The sequence below is a fragment of the Scophthalmus maximus genome, chromosome 15, assembly GCF_022379125.1.
Source record: "Scophthalmus maximus strain ysfricsl-2021 chromosome 15, ASM2237912v1, whole genome shotgun sequence".
In the NCBI taxonomy this organism is placed as follows: Eukaryota; Metazoa; Chordata; class Actinopteri; order Pleuronectiformes; family Scophthalmidae; genus Scophthalmus; species Scophthalmus maximus.
In genome coordinates this window covers 4,421,597-4,446,288 of record NC_061529.1, presented here as the reverse complement: position 1 = coordinate 4,446,288, position 24,692 = coordinate 4,421,597, and the positions used below count along the sequence as shown (strand labels likewise).

General features: G+C 41.1%; 1 protein-coding gene across 3 annotated transcripts in view; it reads left to right on the top strand.

Moving 5' to 3' along the window:
• The window catches only part of sos2 (son of sevenless homolog 2 (Drosophila)), a 33,175-nt gene that overhangs the window by 1,417 nt on the left and 7,066 nt on the right, over window positions 1–24,692 (top strand). For all 3 annotated transcript variants that reach the window (XM_035610987.2, XM_047327206.1, XM_035610986.2), the window contains 15 exons: window positions 10,974–11,099; window positions 11,301–11,432; window positions 11,801–11,965; window positions 12,055–12,261; window positions 14,050–14,193; window positions 14,412–14,522; window positions 19,800–19,898; window positions 20,446–20,573; window positions 20,688–21,343; window positions 21,445–21,526; window positions 21,697–21,819; window positions 23,214–23,326; window positions 23,866–24,088; window positions 24,183–24,302; window positions 24,391–24,553. In XM_035610987.2, the coding sequence (XP_035466880.2) occupies window positions 10,974–11,099; window positions 11,301–11,432; window positions 11,801–11,965; window positions 12,055–12,261; window positions 14,050–14,193; window positions 14,412–14,522; window positions 19,800–19,898; window positions 20,446–20,573; window positions 20,688–21,343; window positions 21,445–21,526; window positions 21,697–21,819; window positions 23,214–23,326; window positions 23,866–24,088; window positions 24,183–24,302; window positions 24,391–24,553 (2,592 nt within the window). The remainder of the gene's footprint in view (window positions 1–10,973; window positions 11,100–11,300; window positions 11,433–11,800; window positions 11,966–12,054; window positions 12,262–14,049; window positions 14,194–14,411; window positions 14,523–19,799; window positions 19,899–20,445; window positions 20,574–20,687; window positions 21,344–21,444; window positions 21,527–21,696; window positions 21,820–23,213; window positions 23,327–23,865; window positions 24,089–24,182; window positions 24,303–24,390; window positions 24,554–24,692) is intronic.

Sequence of the window (24,692 nt, the reverse complement as noted above, 5' to 3'; positions counted from 1 at the left end):
CACACACACACACACTTTAGTCTCAAGTTGTCAAGTGAATATTAACCCCCTGTGTTGTTATGGGCGATGGATGCAAATGTTCCCCACGTAACCAATAGCAACCTGGGAAAATATCGAATGAATTAAAAAGTATTTGATGGTTTGCGGGTCCCGAACCATCACTGCAGACATCTACCAATCTCCTGCGTCTCTCACCCAAGTTCACTATAATGACTTGTGTGTTTTTCTAAAGAGGTTGATCAGTTTCCACCAGCTGGTCCAGTGCAGTGATGCACTGCTAAACAAAACGTCATGTATAACTTGCTGGGTTGTTGATGTTGCCTCCCAAGTTTGATTGTAAAAGAGAAAAAAAAAGAAGAAGAATACAGATGGCCTGGGAGTTCTCACACTTTTTCAAACCTCATTCAACACACTCACATGCTCAATGCTGCCAAACTCCTCATCTCTTCCTCATTTTGCTGTAACTGTAAAGACGCCTCATCCTTGCAGCAGAGCAGACGACAGAGGCGCCGTCCCCTTGGGCAGCTGTTTCGTGCTGCTTACATGTCAGGTTTCCCTCCCTTTTTTCTCTTCTTCTTCTTCTTCTTCTTCTTCTTCTTCTTCTTCTTCTTCTTCTTCTTCCTAAGAAATGCAACTTCCTTCTCATGTGGCTAATTTAAACTTTTTTTTAATTGTAACGTCCCTCCCTTGGTCAGCAGGACTGACCTGAATCGGTTCCTTTTTTACTGTCCCTCTCTCTCCCTTTTTTCTTGCGTCATCCCCCCCCCCCCCCCCCCCCCCCCCCCCCCCCCCCCCCCCCGCGCTACCCAGGTTTGTTTTCTGTTTTTCTGTCTGGTTGTGTAAAGCCGAGATGGTACAGTTGCTGAGGTGTCATGCTGTTGGGGTTTGTGCAGCCAAAATGCAAGCTCATGATGCTATGGTACGTTAGGATGGCACTGACAGCAGCCGGCGCTGCACACGGTGACCTGCAGGAAGTTTGAGTTCAACCAGACGACAGCAACACTTTACATTATGACCTGCACCTTTTTATCAACCAGCCACTTTATGTTGGGGGAGTTTCTCCATTTATGTTGCAACTTAAAACTCATCACTTGACACAAGAAATCCTGAAAAATGTTGTTTTACTGCGGTTGACCAGCGTTTATTAGGAGGGCCACAACTTAGATCATTGATTAATCTTATTCTCTTTTTTCCGAGCATAATTGAAAAACATCCATCTCCCAAAACCTTAGGTGGCGTCATAATTTGTCTTCTCGATGACCTCACGACTGAGAAGCTTGAACTGGGGAATATTTGGCGTTATTATATGTAAACAATAAATCATTTATAGCAAATAGTTTCCCACTGTTATTCTGTCCAAGCTCATATAACAAATAGAGTCAGGGATACTTTTATAATGTACACAGAGTCTGTACAGTAGGAACCTCACAGCATGACATCTTTCTTTTTTAGAAGGGGATCTAGTCTGAAATACTAATATTTGTGTTCTTAACAGAGATGAAAGTACTTCTGACCAAGTTTACTCTCGCAGCATGAAACAAGCATATCTGTACGTCATAATCGAGTTCTCTGCATTACTATTTTTTGTGCTGTGTTTTGTTGAAGCTTGTTGACGTCTTCTTTGATTAAAGTTTAGCTCATCAAGCCTCTGCCTTAGAGTTTTGCAGGCTTTTGCAAGATTCTTCCCTTTTTTGTTCTGGATCAAGAACTACTCTGGGAAAGTTTTTTTTATTTAACTATATTAAAGTTTTATTTAAACAATGCATTTGTCAATTTGGGCATCGAGGCCCTGAACTTTGTCAAACATTGTTGACATAGTCTTTTAATATATTCATCTAAGTAACAATAAAGAAGTGACCAGCCATGGAACAAGCCATATAGCAACATCATGTTTATAAATAACACGGCCGTCAGTTGTGTCAGTTGTCGTCCGCAGCGCAGCAGAGCTGGTGCGATGAATCAGGTGAAACTGAGCGAGAGAGAGCAGGTGGTGGGCCGCGGTGCCGTGGTTTCATTGTCTCAACTTGTTACACAACTGCCGGAGGGAAAGCCTGTCAGAGATTGACGCAAGAGAGGTTTGTTATGGTTTTGACAGACTGTGACTCGCTGTTTTTCACAGCTGTCCACTGGGGGGTTGGTTTTCCTCGTCAGAAGGAGCCGCGGCGGTGGATGACTCCACCCCTCCTGAGAATGATTCAGATTGTTTTTCAGAGTATTTATGGAAAAAAAAGAATTAGACCTGTTGTGCAGTGGAGGTGGAGCAGTTTTAAGTCATGCCACCTTCAGCTGGTGAAGCATTGCAGGATTGTCCCCATACATGAGATGGATGTGACTTATCCGGCCTATATTTACTTACATTATTTCTCTAATCAATTGCAAACTCTTTTGATATTATTCAGTTAATCTTTTATGTTATTCATCAAGCAAAGATGCCAAATATTTGTAAAGATTCTGCTTGTCAAACCTGAGGATTTGCTGCTGCTTTCCTTTTTTTTTTTTTAAATTACATTGTGAATTTATTATTTTTGTATCTTGGACTCTACATGTGAGAATTGCAAAGCTTAACGGCTCATATATCATAATGAGGTACCTGGTAAAGGTGTGCAGCACCTGATACCTGAATTTTCTTTATACCACTGTAACTTAGCGGCTAGTCTGGGACCTTTTGTTGCATCCTTCTCCATCGTTTCATGTCATCTCTCCAGTGTTAATGTCTAATAAAAGAAGAAAATGCATAAAAAATTATCAAAAAGTTTTACATGTCCTCATGGTATAGAATAAACCTTTATCTAACGTAGGTGTCAATAGATGAAAGGTCAAATTTGATGCCAGAGGTAAAATCACGAAGCTCAACTGTCTAGTCGTGTGTAGTCGACGCTATCCGTTGACTGACATTTCGTGGACGAGGGTCTAGTGTTCGTCTCCTGGCTATTCTCGATCGCCGCGGCTCGTGCCTGGTGCTACGCGAGAGCGTCATTCGGCCTCTGACATTGCTCGGTGTTAATAATAACTGTGCATTCCCCGGGTCTGCTGTTTCCCTGGCATCGATAGAAAGGCCAGAGCTTTGCTGGGTACGGTTTCATTCCACTGCCATGTTGAGCCTGAACAGCGCTGCTGCGCTGCTGACTGAGTTCACCAGGGGCTTCTTTGCTCCGTGAGGTTACAGGCATGCTTTGGGATTTTTTGTGTGTGTGTGTGTTGCCACTTTTATCCTCTGAACCTGTGAGGAGTCAGTTGAATTCTGACAGGATGACCTCACCACAGGCCAAAACTTAAAGCTCAGACTGTATTTTTATTTTAGTCAGATGGTTTTGCGGCAACATTCATCCCGGCTGGACAGAGATATTGTCACTTCAGAGTCGGACAGGGTGATTTATTATAAGGGTCTACTGAATGAGGTCCAGTCCAACTATGACGACATCATATGCAAGTGTCTCTGTCACATCTTTTACTATACCAAACAGTTGAGTGTGCTGAGTTCACTCTAGTTCTCACTCTAATGTTCTCCACAGCCCGATGCAGCTGAGATTTCATTTTTACTTTGGCTCATTTACTGAGTTTCCTTTATGAACAGTTCAGCGTTCAGAGAGCATATCTAAAAATGAACACACACAAAAATCCACTAATATTGTATAATTCAGTCACAAGTTTCATTAGCCCAAAAAAAACCCAAACATGCGACACCCAGGAGGCTGAAATTCCCCCGCTAAAAAAAAATCAATGGAGGAATTTCAGACTATATAATGCCACATTTTTAAGTGAACTGGAAAGAAGCCACAAATCCTGAGCTGCTGTCTGTTCCTGTAATGCTGACATTAGCAGACACCAGTTTTATAAAGTTCATTCAAGTTTATTTTGGTGTCGGTTTATTTTTAGTACCTTTTTTTTTAAATGTCTAATCTTTGAGCTGTCGTCAGGCTGAATAAAAGACATTTTCACTTTGAGAAGTTAACTTACCCGGTGACCTCAAGACCTCTGCTGGTTGCTTTCCTGGCAGTTTTCTGCACAGAAATAAATGACACGTGACGCAGTCGGAGACTTCAGTCAAATAGCTTGTGTTACTTGTCACTGCGTATGTTTAGATGTGACATTCATGTTGACTTATGTGTCTTGTGTCACTATCTTTTGTGAGTAGAGATATTTTCACTCCCAAGTTTATGCTCACGTAAGTTTGCAAAGATGTTGTTGCAGCAGTCTTGTGTAAAGCAGCGTACAGCGTTGTCCTGTGTTTATTCATTCATTCTGGAGCTGAAACATTTTGGCAATCAACTAAATGTATGAAATGTGTTACTACTGGATTCATATTTTCTGTAACTTTTCATACAAAGAAAATTTGAACACTCGGTTGTTTCAGCTTTGGAAACGTGATGATTGTTTTTGCTTTTTCTCTTGTATTGGGAAAAAAAGTTGCTCATCAAATGTTAGTTTCTGGCCAAATGAACTCTGTGGATGTGTTTCTCTGGATTTGCTGCAAATAAGTTTAACTAAAGATATAAAAAAATTACTTCGGGGAAAACAAATAAACACCAGAATGTCGCCCTTCATCCACCCTTTAATTAGAGATGAATAGAAAGTAATTGACGTAAGCGTGACACCGTTGGTGTCATGGAGCTCGTCATCGGTTTAATACTCTTGTCTCCAGGATGAGCTTTGTGATGGTCGGACACGATGTTCCCTGTAACAGGTTGCACCTCCTGTGCGACCGCCCTGGGCCGTCCACGGAGAGAGGAGCGCGTGCAAGAGGATGAGGCACATGGTCCCCCCACCCCACCCTTCCCATAGTACTGAATCAGGTCTGCGAGCATCAGTTCATCCTCAGATGGGGGTCAGACAGAGGATGGGTGGACACAGGGGTCACTGGGTCAGGTCAGACCGGGGTCATGGCGAGGCCACGTGCTGTAGTCAACCGTCTTCTGTCTTTATGGTCTGAATTTGAAATGGTCTCACTACTTGTCAGGGGAGTGTGTGTGTGTTTGTGTTTAAGATTGTGAATTGTTTCCTTGTTGTGTTCACGTGTTGCCTGGTGCTTACGCTTTGTGTTGCACTTGTTTCTATTTCTGTGTCTAAATGATTTTCTTTGTTTATGTCTCTTTTTCTTTTGTGTGTGTATGTGTCTGTGTGTGTTGTGTGTGCGTGCACGCCTGTTGTCTAAGAGCTGATCTCTGCCCTATGGTTCCCCAGACAGTCTGGTTGTAATGGCAGATGATGTCATGGCATGAATCACAAACAGTGACACATGCCCGGGTTTGATAACAAGCCCCACCCCCACCTCTACATCTCACACACACACACACACACACACACACACACACACACACACACACACACACACACACACACACACACACACACACACACACACACACACACACACACACACTACCTGCAACCTGAGCCTGATGCAGGCCCATATACACAGCCAGGAGAATAATCAATTGAATTAGAAATGTTAACCCTGTATTAACACCGTCCGGCCTCTATTATTATTCCCTCCACCTTTCTGTTATTTATTTATTTTTTCTTTTACCACCAGCACACACAACGACACCTGATCACTCGGTTACATTTGAGATGTGCGTGCACCCGCTGATGACATTGGATGCAAGCTGATTATAAAAAAAAAAAAAACAGACTGCATCTTTGTCCCTTGACTTGAACCAGTGGTGGGCAAACAGTGGTGTGTCCACCTCCAACAAAAAATATGTGTCCCTCCTACAAAAGATGTTGAACTTTAACTTTTCATAGCTAGCATTTGCATTGACATTTTAACAGTAAATACAATCAATTATTTGCCTGTTCTGTTTATTAGAGTATTGATAATCCAAACATTTTACATTTATGTATGTGTGTTATAGCTGAAACATTTAGTTGATTAACTGAAAGGTCAATTAGTTGCTTAATAGAAAATTGATTTGTTTTTAATCAAATTATTGTTTTAACAGCTCAAACTTAAAGATTTTAAAGCTTTTTACATGATGACAGTAAGTAATTTGGTCCCACAGGAGATGGAAAACTAACTCATTTTTCTTTTAAGCTGTTTGATTCTTTAAATAAATCAAATCCCCCAAAATAGAATGGTGTTTTTTGTTCATAAACGTCACAGTTAAAGGTACTAAAATCCTTTTCTGAGGTTAAATGTCTGCAGTGTGGATGAAAATACTGTTGTGTTGTTTTCCACTTGAATGTGTCTAAAACACTCATATTCTTGTAAAATTTATCATATCAAGAGCTGGTTCCTCACAGACCCCTTTAAATGATGATATTGGATGACTTGTGCTCTGTACCCGGTCCAGTTCTTGTGCTTTTTGCTGCAGAAGGAGACACTTTTATGGGGCTTATAATGTCGGAAAATTGCACACAATATAGACTCATAATTGCAGAGAGCCCATGCTTGTCATGATCTTCCAATAGTTTGTTTTTTCAAAGTGGCAAACCACTGCCGATCTAAAATGATTAATCATCGGATGAGAAAATGATTTCTTATTATTCGATAATGATTATGACTAATCATAAGTTACAGCCCTACATTAAATTCTCACATCTAAGAATCTTGTACCTGAGCAAGAGTAGAACGATCGAACAATATCAGAATTTCCCCCCATGATTTTCTTACATTTTCCACAGGCCAAGGTGAAATATAGTTTGTTCGACCAACCGTCCAATATCCAAAGATTACAATCCTTTCAATCAAGTTGTCGATTAATCGACTAATCGTTGCATCAACAATTTCCGTCAATCAGCAGATCGATCAGTTAACTCCTGCTTTCAGCGGTCGTTTGTTGATGCTGCTGAACTTTTGATGGTGCAGAGCAACTGTGATTAGTTTTTACTTACATTAGTACATTGGTGGATCAATTTTTTTTTACTGAAACAGTGTTTGCGTGTGTGGTCTGATATATATATTTTGTTGTTAGACATGGTTACGCTTATGTTGCTGCAAGGTGCAGAGGATAAAACATTCCTTATGTGCATTCTTCTTCTCTCTCCTATCTGTAAATCCTGGCTTTCTGGCTCTTGTCCAGTCTGCATGTCTAGCATGAGCCCTGCTGCCGCTGCCTCCTCATACACACACATCAATATCTCTCAGTCTGCTGCTATGATCTGCTCTCCCGGGGGCAGCGCTCTGTGTCGGTAGAGAACAAGGCAGAGGGCTGGGGGGGTGGAGGAGGGAAAAGTGAGAGTGAGCGAGCGAGCGCTGGGACTTCCTGTACACTAGCCTTTCCTTTCTTAATGGAGCTGACCCATGAAACTGACACCGTAACATGGAACAAGTGGATGTGCATGAGATGCTTCCATATTATCCAGATTCTTTTCATTTTCATATCTTTACCCACATCCAGTGGCGGAGCGGGAAATTATTCTTTTCATTATCTATTTTTCTCTTTGAATTATTATTTCTTTTGATTTATCAGTTGTTCATCTATGAAATCATAGTCCATGGTGACATCTTGAAATTATTTTTTAAAAACCTAAACATACTGCGACCAGTGGCCAATGACAGTTTATATTGGCTGAGACGGGATATGTAAATGTTTCTGTTGCAAATAAGTTATTTTCATTGATTAATCATTTTCTTGATTTTTCTGGAAAATAGCAGAAAACTGAAATATCAGTTTACAATCGTATATGAAATTGGGAACCAATCGTAGCTGATTGCTTGTATCTCGACCAGCGAATATACAAATTGACAAATCTTTTCAGGTAATTATCCTGTTTAAAATTAATATAATTTTTTGAACTGGTCTGAATATATAGTGTAATTTATTTTCCAGGAAATGTCACTATGTGATGCTGAACATATTGGTATTGGGATCATAAAATTACCGACATCTGCATCAGCTCTGATTAACCATCAATAAGTTCTCATATTTTTTTCCCAAATTCCCATCAGAAATGTCAAACTTTCTGTCACTGAAATGACAGATGTTGTCTTTTGATTTTGTTGTTGATTGACTGGTTGATCATTTATTATGATAATCAGTGAGACACTGCAACTTCCCACAAGGAAAAAGGCCATTTTGCTTTGCATAATTTAATTTTACATCTACACCTTCCCCGGGTGAATCTGTTGTCTTGAGGGTATAACAGCTGGGGAACATTCACAGTCGAGACAAAGGATGATTTCAATTGAGATAGTGTTTGTTTTTTGTTTTTTTTTTGAATATATAATTACTGAATTCTTGTCACTTTTCCCCAAAAAAACAAAATACTTAAATGATTTACTGATAATAAGTATTGTTACAGATGAATCCAAGATATATTTGTTTTACTCACATCACATGAGACTAAGGAAACCACAAACAGTCACATTGGAGAAGCTTTTTTAAAAAAATAGTTAAGAAGTTCATTACCAAAATTGTTGCAGATTAATCAAAAAACCCAAAGATATTAAGTTCACTGTCTTACTAAGACAAAAAAAATATATCCTGAAATCACTTTGAAGAACTGAACTTTTTTTTTTTTTTTTTAGATTCATTTTCTGTCAATTGACTAATAGTTTCATTGCCACGAGCACATTAAAATTGAGATTTTTAGACTGGATTTTATTTCATTGTACAGCAAAATGTGACTTTTTATTTTGTCTTTATTCGGATGAAATTCAATTGTGTGTTACTTTGTTGTTCCGTCTCTCCCATGATCCTGACTTTGTTGGTGAGAGACAACACTTGCTGGACGTGGGCCTCTGAGAAACGGGGCCAACTATTCTGTGAATGGAAGTCAAGGGAAACCCCCGTAGTTTCAGTATGGTGACTCACAGCTCCTGGTGTCCTGTGGAATTTGGTCAAGTGCCTATTTGCGGTCGAGAGGATATATCTCATAACCTACTTCTGCTTTGATTTTTTTTTTCTTTTTCCCCCCAACTACAGTTTAAACTTGTGGCTTATTTATAACCGTTTCGGTCTTGTGAGTGTGCATCAAAACAGAAGTGACGTACAGAAGCATAAACGAGGCCTACGCGGTGCGGTGGCTTCAGATTTTCCATCTGTCCTTGTTTAAAAAAAAAAAAAAGCATCTGAATTTTGATAACGAATCACAACGTGAGGAAATACATCTGTTGCGATGCTCTAACATTTTTAGATTTACAATTTAAAAAAAAATCTCAAACCAATAAGTGAAACTGACAGAGGCGGACGTCCCGCCTGTCACTGCATCTCTGTTTAGTCAGAGCACAAGAATGCATGAAGCCCGGTCTGCGTTGACCTTTTAACTCTCCTCTCACATTCCTTAATCTGGGGGCAATGTTTTGTCATCATAATGCCCTGCTTTACTTTACGCCAGGGTAATTCCATCACTAGCACGTGAACATGCCATGCTCGTGTGTGTGTAAATGTGTGAGGCTCTCTTTTCCATCCACCTCTCCAGCTTTTCTTTTTTCTTCTTCTCCCCCTCTACGTCTGCTTTGGGTGCTATAATAGTATCTCAACTGACAGCATTCCTGCAAAAGGGCACGGCCCGAATGACGACAACTTTTGGTCGGGCTGGAGGCTGCTGTTGAGAGGTGTTCTTCTATTTCTACTCCTCAACTCGATGAGGCCACACCTTCTCTGCTGTGTGCGTGTGTGTGCCTGAAAACCACACCTTCCGCCAGTCTGGTTCCACCTCCAGGAGTCCTGCTGCCAAGGATGACTTAATAAATCAGCTCGAGAAAAAGCTTTAAATGCTTTTTTTTTGGAGATTGCAAATTTGCCTCTTTGAGGCTTAAGAATGATCCTAAACGGTGATTTGACAGGATTTTTGCTTGTAGATTTGTTGGGTGTAGCCACACAGTGTCGTTGTGAAGTTCTGTGTCACTGCAGACAAACACATTGAGCACGCTTCATGTGTTTCTAGACAGACAATTGTCCATTTATTTTTAGTGTACTAAAAATAAGAAAACTAAAAATAGGAACGTGTCCAGAAAACCTTCCCCCACCCTATAGATAAGTTTGGGATCAATAAACTACATCTATCCCCTTATCTATCTCTAAATCTCTATCTCTCTCGATCTAAAGTTATTTTTAATTTATTTACAATGTTCGAAAACTCTGCTTTGGTCGGTGCGCTCAAGGACACACGATCATCCAAGGGAAAGGAATTAACAAATTAAACCCTTTGCCACTTTCTATGAAAAATGTTAATCTTTTTGATCTTTGTCAGCTGAAATCTGAAAATGCATCCTGCTGTATTGATCTGCTGCCGGCTACAACTCACTTCAAGCTAAAGTTCCAGAGCAATTTTATACGATAAGGAGATTAGCTCGTTGCACCAAATCAAATTTGATAAGTGTATGGGATAAATAATTACATCATTTTAAAAGAGTAAAGAGGAGCATTTTCATATACCCAAAAAATACATTTTATTTACATATATTTGACATATAACAAGAAATAACAGATTTTTTGAAATCAGTTTTGTTTTTTCACTGTCTCTTATACGTGTTGCTGCTTGACTCTTTCACTCTCCGATGTGTGAGCTTGTGTGACGTGTTAATTGAACGCTCCCTTCTGTATAAAATATATTTCCAAATGCTGATAATGTCATATTGTCTACAAAGTGACTGGATGTTCAAGGTGATGATGAGTTGCTTAAATCAAGTTTCCTCCCTCTGCAAATCAACATGCACACTGCTGAGAAATTAAGGGTCTACCTTATGGATAACTTGTTTTATTGATTTTACATAATTTGATGTAACTCTACTTAAACTTTAAAAATAGAAATCATCAAGAGGACCTCCTGAGACTGAGAAATGGCGCTTGTGTTCAACCATTGTCTATACTTGTTGTCTTGACGTCATAAAACGTGACCTGAGCGTAACTGAGGTGCATCATACCAGGTGTTACCTTCAGTTTCACTTATTACACAGTTTCAGTTGACATCATGTGAATGGTCGTCTTTTTAAAAAAAAAAAAAAATTTTAAAGAGAAGATGAAAGCTGAAGAAAACACTTTTAACCATCTGTCTCTTTTTTAAATTTGTTTGCCTGTTACATTCAGGTACAGAAGCAGGTCCACCCGAACCTCACGGCGAAGGAGGACGCCCTGCAGCACATCGAGGAGCTGATCCTGCAGCTGCTCAACATGCTGTGTGTGGCCCAGCCGCGCTCTGTGCAGGACGTAGAGGTAAGGAACTCGCCGGTACCTCCGCACGACAGAATATGTCAAAATGGTTAAATGGCACCAAAACTGGTTTCAACCTTTCATCTCAACAACAAAATCGTCCTCTCACAAATAATAAATTTTCTGCAATGCAGCCAGCGATATCAACCCAACTTATTTGGTTTTTGGACAGAAATTAATGGGTTTTTTCTCCCCCCTCACCAGGAACGTGTCCAGAAAACCTTCCCCCACCCTATAGATAAGTGGGCGATCGCCGACGCCCAGTCAGCTATCGAGAAACGCAAGAGGAGGAACCCCTTACTTCTCCCCGTGGACAAGATACACCCACTGCTAAAGGTGAAGAATCCTGCAGTCTCTCCGTCAAAAATATTAAGCTTAATTTTCCATGTAATAAAGTTTTTTTCAGCAACTTTGGGAAAATGCAGGGGTTTTTTTTCATTTCCCAAATATATTACGCAGTATGAGTATTCACATTCTTTTAAGACATGCTCACACTCTGATATGAATGCCAGAAAGGTTTGGTAGTTGCCAGGAAATATTTAAAATCCAATGTAACATACTGTTTTGACAGCTTGGTTCAGAATAATTGAATTTCCCATGAACTGATCTGGTGCTTCAGGCAGGTTGACATACCACAGATGATTTTGAACTGCTGGTTGACCCTTTTTAATATTTATCCTGCTGTGATTTTTTTTTTTCAATAGGAGGTTTTGGGTTACAAAGTCGACTACCACGTTTCCCTCTACATCGTGGCAGTGCTCGAATACATATCGGCAGACATACTGAAACTGGCAGGAAACTACGTGGGCAACATTCGGCACTATGAAATCAACCAACAGGACATCAAGGTCTCCATGTGCGCAGACAAGGTAAGAAACGGACTCTCTCGGATATCACGAAGGAAGACAGAGATGCTTTTAATCCTCTTCGGTTGATAATTTTTGTTTTTTGTTTCCAGGTGTTGATGGACATGTTTGACCAGGAGGAGGACATCGGCCTGATGTCTCAGTGCACGGAGGAGCCGTCCTCCACCGGGGAGCTCACGTACGACGACCTGGTGAGGCTTGAAATCGCAGAGGAGCGGCAGTACCTTCGGGAGCTCGACCTCATCATCAAAGTGTTCCGCCATCACTTCCTGTCCAACCCCAAAATCTTCACGCCTCAGGTGAGCAAGACCTGCACAGAAAATTCAAAAGCTGTCCAAATCTCAATATTGTTTATTTCTCCGTCAAGAGAGTTTGATCACAAGAGTTGAGCAGAATTGCTGACTCCCGATTCATGGAATACAGTAAACAACAACTATGTCAACCTGAAGTTGAAGTATAAAGACGACATCCACAACTCTTGTGCTGAGTACGGGAGCTGTGGCCAAAGCCGACTCCAAATCCGAGCTGTAAACAAACAAGTCAGGTTTCAAACTGTAAACCTAATTACAAAGCCATTGCAGCTAAATCCATCATAAGAACATTTAAAGATTACAGCTGAAAGGGCTGTAATCGGCTAACTGGTAATCGACATCGTGGAGCAGGACGGCTCCTCCAGTGCTAAATGAACTCTCAAATCATTTGTGATTTGACAGTTGGAAGACACTTTCTGATGGAAGACTTGATAGTCGGAGCAATAATCCTGTACGCAAACGCCGCCGTTAATAATGTCTGACAAAGAGGCTCCCAACAATTTTTTGTAGCATCCCCCCGAGGCACTCACTATGATCTCTGACCAAGTAAACAGTAAATTGACATTCATATCTCCCTCAGAAGGGTGAACCAAGGAAACAAATTACTGATATCCCCCCGTGTCTAATATGGCAATTAAGTCCTCGAAATTTCCCTAAAAAGAAATGGAAAAGTACGAGTACGAAGTTAGACAGTTGCTCTATGGGTTGAGTACAAGTGAATGGAAAGTTGGGAGTTTAATGGGTAGCTGAGGCTTTTGCATATTTTGGGTTTGGGTAATTTGTGGTATCATTTGGGTGAGGAGGATAAACCTTTGTGAGGCCCCGTGGAATGCAGAACATGCAATTACGCTGAGACAGGAACAACATCTGCATCCCTCGCCAAGACAACCTCAATTATGTCTGTCGAAAACGCAGCGTTACTGTAATCTTAAATTACGTGATGATGTCAAGACGGTGTTACGATCCGATAATGACGGGACCAGAACCGCTATTCAGACTTTAGCAGTCAATAATCACCCGGTGCTATTTTAGGGGTTTCTCATCTGCTTGACTAATGATTTCTTTAGGGCGAACGGAACCTGTTGTTGTTTAGAGTTCATTCTCACTACTGTTTTTTTAATTTATTTTTTATTTTAAGCGTTTATTTAGCCAAGGGACGTTGACTGAGAATGGGAGCACTGTGAGCAACACCCTGCCACATGCTCATAGTTAAATCCATTCAGCATGTTTACCTGTGCTCAAGTGACCTGATTATTGTTGTTTTTTTAAATGGTAAAATTTCTAAATCTTCAATTTAAGAAATTTTTTTCTTTATCAGTTTAAGACGGGTTGACAAAATTCATATTTGTATTTTGACAAATTGGCACTATCGAAAGTTCCTGTTTGCATGTACAGATGGTTCGTTTGGACGGTTCGGACCTTCGGACCATTTACAGGAAGTTGAAGCAGCTATTATCATAGAAGAACAAAAAGAACCTGGGAAAAAAAGTGTAAAAATTAGTCGCGGTAGCACCGTGAGGAGAGGAGGAGATGGAATATTCATTTGCAATTTGGTCAGACGAAACAATAAAAAGTCTTCTTGGTTTGTCATGTCAAGTTCTTTAGTGCTCTTGCACAATTGCAATGTGAAACCAAAACTAACCGGATCTAATGGATACAATGTTTCAAAAACAAGCCGTGGTCCAGACTTTCAAGCCTGAAAACAGCCTCTTTCACCTCATGTAGTGTGAAAGGTGGTAAATGGTCTCAAACATGACGCGTGTGGTCTCGTTGCAGGACGTGGAGGTGATCTTCAGCAACATCCTGGACATCCACGAGCTGACGGTGAAGCTGCTCGGCCTGATCGAGGACGCGGTGGAGATGACGGCTGAAGGCAGTCCTCATCCTCTGGTGGGCAGCTGCTTTGAGGATCTAGCAGAGGTTTGGAGAATTTCTGATTTCAAGAACTCAAAACTCATCAGTTCCCTCTCATCTGTTACCCTCCACTAATCTCAATATAAAGTGCTTTAATCGCAACCGAATTGAAGTATGAATTCAGGGACGTTGTTTTAGTATTTGTGATCATCGTGTAGGAATATTGTGTCCTGCTGGATGTCAGTATTAACTCTTAGAATTATTCTATGTGTGTGTGTTTATAGGAGCAGGCGTTCGACCCCTATGAGACCCTGTCTCAGGATATTCTCAACAGGGATTTCCACGAACATTTCAACAACCTGATGGCTCGACCAACCGTCGGCCTCTACTTCCAGGTAAGACGTTTGGTCACTGGGCCTCGTTAGCTCTCGAGGGGCTTGCAGAAAATGGGAGCGTGGCGTCCAGGTCTAGGCCCATTTGGATATTAAATTGTCTTAAATTCAGATTGAGTGGGTCTTCATTTTTTTAGGCATGTCACTGCGACAAACTCCTTGCCTTTCCTAAACGCTATACGTAGCGCATTGTCCATCACTCACATTCCTGAGCAACAGCTGCCCTTACATGCGCTGCCTCGTCAGTCTGTTTCTTGTTAAGTTTATGTGTTGGACTTCTTGCTAGTTGGTTTATGAACAAGGGGAAATGCAAGTTTGAAGATGAGTGGCCATTCAATATATAGTCCAGGGTTAGTCTTAAAATTAATTTCAGATGGTGTCAAAAAGGTCAAGTCTTAAATTTAACTGGTTTATAGCTGTAAAATTTACCAAACTCTTCAAATTAAGAGAAATGTGTGGAATTCTCAAATTGAAAGTTATTAGAAGTAATACTGACTTCACTGAGTACACTTTCATATTTAAGGAGAAACGGTTTGGTTTGTTTTTAATATGAATGTACATGTGGGTCAGTTGAGTGTTTACACCAAGCAAACGGTGTTTGAATACGTGTTCCTGTTTTCCTTTGAAGTCAACTTGGCCGCCTGGGTGAAATTCCTCCCGATATCGTTTGAGGGCATGTCATGACATATTCAGGCGTCCTGTGTACAGTTTATTCACTGCTGCCGCATTGTTTTATTTGGACATTCCTCACAAGAATAGCATTGAATTATGCTCGGCGGGGTGCAGCTTGGCAGCCTTTGAAGACGGAATATTTTCTGGTGTTTTCTCAGGCCAAAGACCAGCAGCGCAGTCTGACTGTTTCACATGAAGCGGCAACATCACAGCTCCAAACAACACAGCAGCATTTAAAGTATGAGGAGATGTTCTTCTCTCCTAACTCCCAATTTCCCATTTCGCTAATTGGAAATATTCAAACGTGATATTAATAGACCTGCTATATATACTGCATCTTCCCGTACTCAGTTGGTGTTGTGCAAAGTCAGCAATATACCTGCGTCTGAGGGCCTCACTGTTTACCCTCGAACCATCAGTGTAACCCCAGTTAGATCAACACCAACGGCACTGTCCTCTGATTACCCTCAACCCAGTGTTTATTTTCATATACTCATTGTGAGAGAGTGGAGGAAAGGACACAGGAGGTAGAAACGAAGCCTTGTTTTTGCACTGTGTGGATAAACAAGGCCAAGGTATTCATTTTAAAATAAAAGAAATTGCACCAACAATATGATACATAATGGCCAACGTTGTCTGTAACTGGATCAGTAAGTCACGCTTTTTGATTTACTTCATCTTATAAAACCAACATAAGATGTTTAACATGATCTTGACATGATCTTCATCAGCAGTTGGTGATTGCACAGTTTTTCCTGAGCAGTGTTCGGGATGTTTTGCTCTTTTGAGTGTAAAAGTGGAGATTGACCTTAGTATCAAATTGAAAAGAGAACAATTAAAGAAGAGTAGATTATAAATAGCATATAAAAATAAAATTAACAGAGAATAAAATGACAAAGTACTGTTCAAAATAGATTATACTAAGATAGTAAAAGGTCAATATGTAGTTGCATTTAATAAAATGAATGATAATGATCAAAGTGGCTAAAGTAAATATGCATAATCAATAATAAAAGGCTACATAAAAGCCAGACTTAATAATTGGTGGGTTTTACATTTAAAAATATCAACATTTTATCAATTCTTAGTTAAAACAATAAAAAAAAACTACTATAACAATCTATTGATTATGAACATATCAAACAAGTTTTGTGGTTTATGTAATGTGTTATGTAAATACTGTGTAAATCTAGATTCTGATTAGACCTGGTAAAAAAAAAAATAAGGGTATTTCGTGTGTGTGTGTGTGTGTGTGTGTGTGTGTGTGTGTGTGTGTGTGTGTGTGTGTGTGTGTGTGTGTGTGTGTGTGTGTGTGTGTGTGTGTGTGTGTGTGTGTGTGTGTGTGTGTGTGTGTGTGTGTGTGTGTGTGTGTGTGTGTGTGTGTGTGTTGATCAGCAGTCCCAGGGGCAGATGGTGTAATGGTTTTTCAGCCCCCCCTCTTTAACTGCCCACCCCCCACCACACAAACACCTTCCACTCCTCTCATCAAACTGCCTTGCACCCGATTCTGCACTGTGCGCTAATCTTGTTTTAGCATCTGTGTTTCATTTTTCTAAACCTTTCAACAACATGAACCATTATGTGGATGCTCTAAAAATTTGGCACCAGGTGTAAATGTATACACATTACAGCGTTTACTGTAGCAGGGATTGAACCACTGGCAGGGGGGCATCATTAGTGCCTCTGCTCCACCTTCAGCTTTTTGTCTCATTGCATGTACTTCATCTTTCTAACTCGCATCCTTCTTGACTTTCTCCATCCCTCCTCCCTCCCTCTGTCCTCCCTCCCTCCCTCCCTCTCTGTCAGATAGATGTGTCTCTCGAGCACTCAGCCCCTGCACTCTGCAGCGTCTGGTATTGTGGGTAAATTACATCGCCTTTTAAAAATAGAACAGGCAGCCACACTGCAGGCCATTTTTCTCCTTGGGACGAGGAAGGAGGGGGCAGCAGCGGTGGTGGTTGTGGCCCAAAACGCATTTCATGTTGGAAATAAGCTGTGAACTAAGACGGCGGAAGCCTGCGACAAGGGTTCAAGCAGCATTTTATCTGTATGGTACAATAAAATATAGAATGACCACGAGAACAACATGTTATACATTTTATCCAATCACATTGTCATCCATATCATAACCAACATAAAGACATTTTTTGACCCGGATACTTTAAATTTGGTCGTTGACAAAAATATTTAACTTTTTTTATTTACACAATCGTTGGCATTCTTAATGACGGAATATGTAAACATATCAATAGGTTTTGAAATGAAAGATGGACGAAGAAATATAAGTATTGCGCAGGGTAACTAAACATCTGATGGTTATTTTATTTATTGATTAATCAGCAATTAATCGTGATAATATAATATCAGTTCAAAAGTACGGAAAGGAGGCGTGCCATCAAACTGTAGAACTGCCCGTAGAGCTTCAAATTAATCATATTCATATCATCAATAAGTTGATAAATAGCCCTATCTAGTCTTAACTATTGACAGACGCAACCAAAAGATTTAACTTTTACTTTTTTTTTTTTTGTATCCACTTACATGATCCTGATACATAAAGTTTATGTTTATTTTTTCTTCTGAGGTCCTGGATGATTTTACCTCCTCGGGGTTAAGGTTGGATTTATAAAACTTTTTCTTTTTAAGATCAATGTAAATAAAACTGGACCAAACCATCTAAAAAATATCATTTAAACCATGAAAAATGCAGCTATAGTGAAACTGTTCTCACCCGCAGCAGCAACTTGTGTTCATAACTCATAACACTCTCAGCTGTGACCAAGCATATTTATTTTTGTGCACAAGCCTGGAAATAATGTGCCCAAAATAACAAGGTTACTGTTCTTCAACCCTTTTGATTACAGTCATAACAAAACTGTTCTCCCTCAGGGGAGGGTAAAGGTAACTCTGTAGATTTCAAAATCAAAAAAGTCAGATTGGGAATAAGAGATAATGAACCAAAGTTAATGCGGCAAGAATATGGTAGATTTATTCAAATGATGTATATTAAGTTTCAGTGACATGGGGATCCTAAAATGATTTGCACAGATGGAATCAGGAGACGTTTGCTTTCAAACAATTTGAAATTTGTCTAGTTTGTGTGAAGATTGAGTCCGGAATAGAGCAAAAAAACAACAACACACCACACAAAAAAAAGGTAAATAAAATATAAGACGCGTTATTTGTCATCAAGGCAAGGCAAGTTTATTTCTATAGCACATTTCAACAAAAGGCAATTCCAAGTGCTTAACATAAAACATTAAAAGCAATTGGGAAGAAACAGATAAAATCACATTAAAATATAATAACAATTAAAAAGAGAAAATAAAAACATGTAAAATGAGAAAAACACAGGTGATAAAAGTTACAGTGCAGTACAAGTAATGATTTAATGAAAGGCATCAGCAAACAAAAAAGTCTTCAGACTTCAGACTGCAGTTTTCTGGGAGTTTGTTCCAGATATGTGGAGCATAGAAACTGAACGCTGCCTCTCCATATTTTAGATATTACAAGGACATTGTGTTGGTGACTCAAGCGGAGCAAATTAAGTTAGAACTACAATGAAATATACAAAATTTAAAGGGGCAGTCAGCGATTTTAATCCAATACACTTTTTCTAAAATTTGCAAATATTTCCTCACACCGTGTCAGCCGGGGGAAAAATCTGTTTTTTTTGGCGCAGCCCTGGCTCTTTAAGTCAAAAAGGAACAAAAATGGTGCGTACTGCACATCCAATAGATACACCACTTGTCCCTTGATGGTTGTTGAAGGGGGACACAGAAAGGCCTTAGCCGGCCGACATGTTAAAACCCAGAACCTTTCGGCACCACAGCGCCGCCTAGTATATCAGACCAAGTCGACTTCAAATCAATCCTAAGAGCCAAGGCTGATGATTATTATACGTCTAAAATGTGCAGCGCGAATGCACCTTGCACGACTTGTAAACCCGCAGGATGCTGACATATCAATAACATGATCTAAACTCAGGTCCTTGTTTACTAGCATATTGATTCTGAATCGTCTATCAGGGGAACGGGAGATTTAAATGGATACTATGACCGCCCCCCTCTCTGGTTACCCTGCGGCCCGACTCGGTCAGCCCGCTCCTCCCATCCCTACATCACTCGTCACCCCCGCAGCATCATACACCTTTTCTTCACGGCTGACGTCGGTCTGCCATTTGCGAATTTCAGCTCTGAGTTCTCGTGCTGGGTTATATTACAATTCTGTGACATATTGTGGCTGTCAGTTGTGATCACATTTTGCTTCCTGGCTTTGAAAACGTGAATGTAACTAGAGTAGATGCTTGTTTATGAAGGTGTCCACTTGGGGGACGAAACACAGGCAGGTTCAACATCATCCAGTCATCTAAACTGCGTATTTTAAAGTGAAAAATTCAAGTAAAACTTAATATTTCTTTATTAGTTGTATGTTTTTAATTCTGTTTTATAACTTCCAAGAGAATAGATATTTGTTTTTGCTTCTTTTCAAAATTCTGGCTTGGAAATGTGAATCTCTCTTCAATCATACGTTTGTTTGTTTCCCTCTGTTTCATATTTTCTTCACTGATTCATTACTAACAGGTCCGATGTGTTTTTGTCTCTCCAGTCAGTTGCAGAAGGCTTCAAAGAAGCCGTCCAGTACGTCCTTCCCCAGCTGATGATGGTCCCAGTATACCACTGTATGCACTACTTTGAGCTGTTACAGGTACGACCCGGCACATGCTCAGCTCCAGTCTCCTATAATTACACGGTTATTTTTTAATGATTAACGTACTGTACCGACATGTTATGTGGCGTCACCAGGTCTAGCTGCTCTAGAAACAAACAAAGTGTCCTATTGGCCATATCATAACAGCATATCTCTGCAAACCTTCTAAATATAACTACTCTAATTTAACTTCTAGTTCTGCTACAGACGTTTTACACTGAAGCTCTTTGTTCATGTGTCTGCTGCAGAAACACACTTGCATCTCACTTGTATTATTGTAATGCAGCTTTCTATATAGAACTTTGACTGGATAAAGCAGGGGTGTGACTAATTACATGAAGAATAGCTCCGTTCTTTCAGGTTTTCACAATTCAAACTGTTCATGCACGATACAAACTCCAGCTTCAGGACCAGTTACACCTGCGCGTTACCTGCTATGACCCGTCAAAATTGTTTTAGATACAGATTTATTCTGTACATTATGTGTTATACTGTAGCAACATATCTCACGTGTATGTATTCTGTTGTTTTTCTTTTTTTGCAGCAACTTCCGGATCGCAGTCATGACCAAGATGACATGGAATGTCTGAAGCAGGCGATCACAGCGCTGCTCAACCTCCAGTGTAGCGTGGAGCGCATCTATGCCAAGCACCAACCTCGCCGCAAACCTGGGTTCGTCGTCGTCAATTCGTTTTAGTTCATGTAGAGATTATGTCAGAGTTTGGGCATAAATGCAGTTGCAGTCTTGAATTCTCTGGCCTTACTTTTTGTTCCCTCCCCTCACAGTGAGCCCATGTACCGCCTGTACAGCAGGCAGGTTCGTAGCAAACAACTAGCCATCAAACGCATGAACGAGATTCAGAAAAGCATCGACGGCTGGGAGGGGAAGGACATCGGCCAGTGCTGCAGCGAGTTCATCCTTGAGGGTCCGCTCATACGGGCGGGCGCCAAGCACGAGAGGCACAACTTCCTGTTTGACGGCCTGATGATCAGCTGCAAGGCCAACCAGAGCTCGCGGCTCCCGGGGTCGGGCAGCGGCGCGGAGTACCGCCTCAAGGAGAAGTTTGTGCTGCGGAAGATCCGCATCGTGGACCGCGAGGACTCCAGCGAGCTGCGGCACGCATTCGAACTGATAGGCAAAGACGAGAACTGTGCTGTTTTCTGTGCACGGACGGCGGAGGACAAGGCGGCGTGGATGGCGGCACTGGTCACCCTGCAGTACCGCTCCACTCTGGACCGCATGTTGGACACGGTGCTGCAGCACGAGGAGCAGGCGCATCCTCTAAGACTGCCCTCGCCGGAGGTTTACCGCTTCGCTGTGCAGGACTCTGAAGAGAACATAGTGTTCGAGGACAAAGTGCAGAGCAAAACGGGCATTCCCATCATTAAGGCCGGCACCGTAGTCAAGCTCATAGAGCGCCTCACCTACCATATGTATGCCGGTGAGATGGCGTTACAGCTACTCATAGAAAGAGTTTATTTTTGCAAAGATGCATCTTGATTGATTGTTGAGTGTTGTCTAATCTTTTCTATCTGTTTGTAGATCCTAACTTTGTCCGCACGTTTCTTACCACGTACCGATCGTTCTGCAAACCCCAGGAGCTTCTCACCTTGCTGATAGACAGGTGCGGTTCACACTCGCCCTCTCGGCAGCTTCTCCACCGCAGTGGTTGTTTATTGTAAAAAACATCTGAGCCGAGGATGACGCTCTTCTCTTGAGACAAGTAGCTGTCAGCGATGTGTTTTTTACGGTGGCTGCCCTGACATCCTCGACTGATCGTTATTTTCCTGTCAGGATTGAGATCCCGGAGCCGGAACCGACGGAGGAGGACCGACAGGCTCTCTGGAACGGTGATCAGCCGATGGCCGCCGAGCTCCAGAGGTTCCGGAAGGAATACGTGCAGCCGGTCCAACTCAGGTACATCCAGCTGTCCAATCAGAGCTGATGCTGTCTGAGCTGATTGGTCCCAACAGCAAAGAGCAGAAACTGAACAAATAATAGATGATTAATAATATTTTCTCTACCAAGATCTTCGTTCAGAACAGATTGGCACTGACTTTAATTTTGGGATCAACTAAGGAATAATTATCAATTTGTTTAGTACTTTGAAGAAATTGAAGTTTGTCGGTGAAAAAGCAAATCAAGCATCGTAATCGTAAAGTAACACAACCTAGGGAAAAGGCACCACAAGCGAAAAACAAAAAGTTTTGAGACGTTTTTGAGATGAGCTGATTTTTGATCAGCAGAGCCATAATCTATATTTCTCGATTTAATCTTTGACCCTAATATTCTGTAAAAAGTACACTGGTCATTGGTCACTAACACTTGTGTAGCCTCTGGTCCTTTGTGACGCCTCCAGACTTGTAGATAAACTGTACAAGCTTTTTTAAAATTTCCTAACTAGGGCTTTTTGTATAAAAAGTGCCACAAAGATTCAGTGACTCTTTGTCCTGCATTGTTGTTGTTTGGCTCCTTCTTTTGCACTCTCCTGTTAAGGCCTGAATGTTCTCGCCGAGCCACAGAATGACTTTTGTATTAGACTCTGTACCCTTATAAGGAGCAACAGAGTCAAGAATAGTCTCTTTAAGTGCCATTAAAAAAAAAAAAATAAAAAGAAACTGAGAGCCTCTCAGTATCGGACTGCAGCGCTGCTGTAGTGAAGGACAGCTGCAGTAAAGTTCAGTCACAGAAACACAAGTAGGTGGTTTGTCTTTGTAAGCTACAAATCCTGTGGTCACGCACACTACACAGTGTCAACTCGTAATAAACAGTTTTGGGGTTTTTTAAACAACAAAACCAGCAAGTAGTGAAAACACAGGGACAGATTGAGAAAAAAAATAAAAACCACCAATAATAAAGTATTTGAGTGTTGATTGGGACAAGATTTAATGGTCGTTTCTGGTTGGGTGGTCCGTTCTTACGTAAACATTGTGATGTGATCCGGCCATTTATTTTCAACCCAGGATACTCGAGAGTAGGTGAAAAAAGCTCTTAAAGCTCGACTCTTGTCCTTTTAAAGCACAAAATGTCTCCGTCGGTTCTATTTTTAGGTTTACAGTCTTTAAAAATGTCAACCCAACAGGGTGAGGGATACACACTGGACCTGTCGGCCAGAATCTGATCAAACTGTGTTTGCTAAAATGTTGTCAGGGTATCTACTGTCCCCTTTTGTCACTATACAAATGTGCGTAAATGTTTGTATCTTTATTTCTTCACCGATATTTTGAATTTAAAGTTGCTGAAACAAGTTTGTATGGAGTGGGGACAGTACGTATAATGGGTCAACCGTCTAACTTGTCTTTTCCTCGCAGGGTTCTCAACGTTTTCCGTCAGTGGGTCGAACATCATTTCTACGACTTTGAGAACGACCCAGAGCTGAGAAGTCGACTGGAGGAATACATCACCAGCAAAATTCAACTGAGAGGTTGGTCATATAGACGCTAGGAGATATTTTACCCCCGCTCCCCCGAACAGAAATATTTAGTTTTGTTACATCAGTGCTGGAGAATTCTCTTTGATTTTAAATCATCTTTACTTTTGCTGAACTATACATACAAAGAGAAAAAAAAAATCATTCTGAAAGGTAATTTTAGTCATAAAATTCAACTTTAAAATATTAAAATGATGAACATTGAAAAAGCCTCACAGGCACTGACACCAGGGTATTGAAAGGCTAAGTTCAGTGACATTGTGTCTTAGCACAATTCTGACATATCTGCATAATCCGACATATTAATGATATCATCTTTTTTTGTGAAGCAGACCATGTGCATGAGGAAACAACCCCCCCAAAAAGATGTTTTAAACAGAGAGACAGTTAAAAATTAAAGTTACATTTTGGCCCAAGAATCAATTTGAAGAAAAAGTCCGCAGGCTGAGATTTCATAAAATTTACCTGTACATATTAGTGTGGAACCACATCAGAAATATGAATCTATGTTTTGTTATTTGTTTCTCTTTTAGGCAAGTCGATGAGAAAGTGGGTGGAGTCCATCAACAAGATCATCAAGCGGAAACTGCAGACGCAGTCGAACGGCGTCAGTCACAACATCACCTTCGAGAGCCCGCCCCCTCCCATCGAGTGGCACATCTGCAGGGCAGGGCAGGTGGACTCCTTTGACCTCATGACCCTTCACCCCATAGAGATTGCCCGTCAGCTGACCCTACTTGAGTCTGAGCTCTACAGGTGAGGGTAGAGAGTGCAGGCTTGCGATTGGACTGTCGGGAGGTTGAATCTAAATAATCTCTGAAAATGTAAAATCCCGCTGCTGTGTCCACAGAGCTGTTCGGCCGTCCGAGCTCGTCGGCAGTGTCTGGACCAAAGAGGACAAAGAGAAGAACTCGCCGAACTTGCTCCGTATGATCCGTCACACCACCAACCTCACGCTGTGGTTCGAGAAGTGAGTCTGACAGGAAAAGCAAATATCCTTTTTAATTTAATTTTTTAGAGTCACGGTTTGTCCCTAACTCTCTGCATGTCGTTCTCAGGTGTATCGTGGAGACAATGAACCTGGAGGAGCGGGTGGCGGTGTTGTCGCGGGTCATCGAGATCCTGCAGGTTTTCCAGGAGCTCAACAACTTTAACGGCGTCCTGGAGGTGGTCAGCGCCATCAACTCTGTCCCGGTCTACAGGCTGGACCACACCTTCGAGGTGAGTCACACTGCGATCGGGTAGTTTCAGTAACAATTCAGCCAAAACTCTCTGACTCAAACCAAACCAGAAATTCCACTCGATCAAAGAGACTAATCAAGAGTGTGCAGTGAAGCTGAAGCTCATCTCATACGAGGAA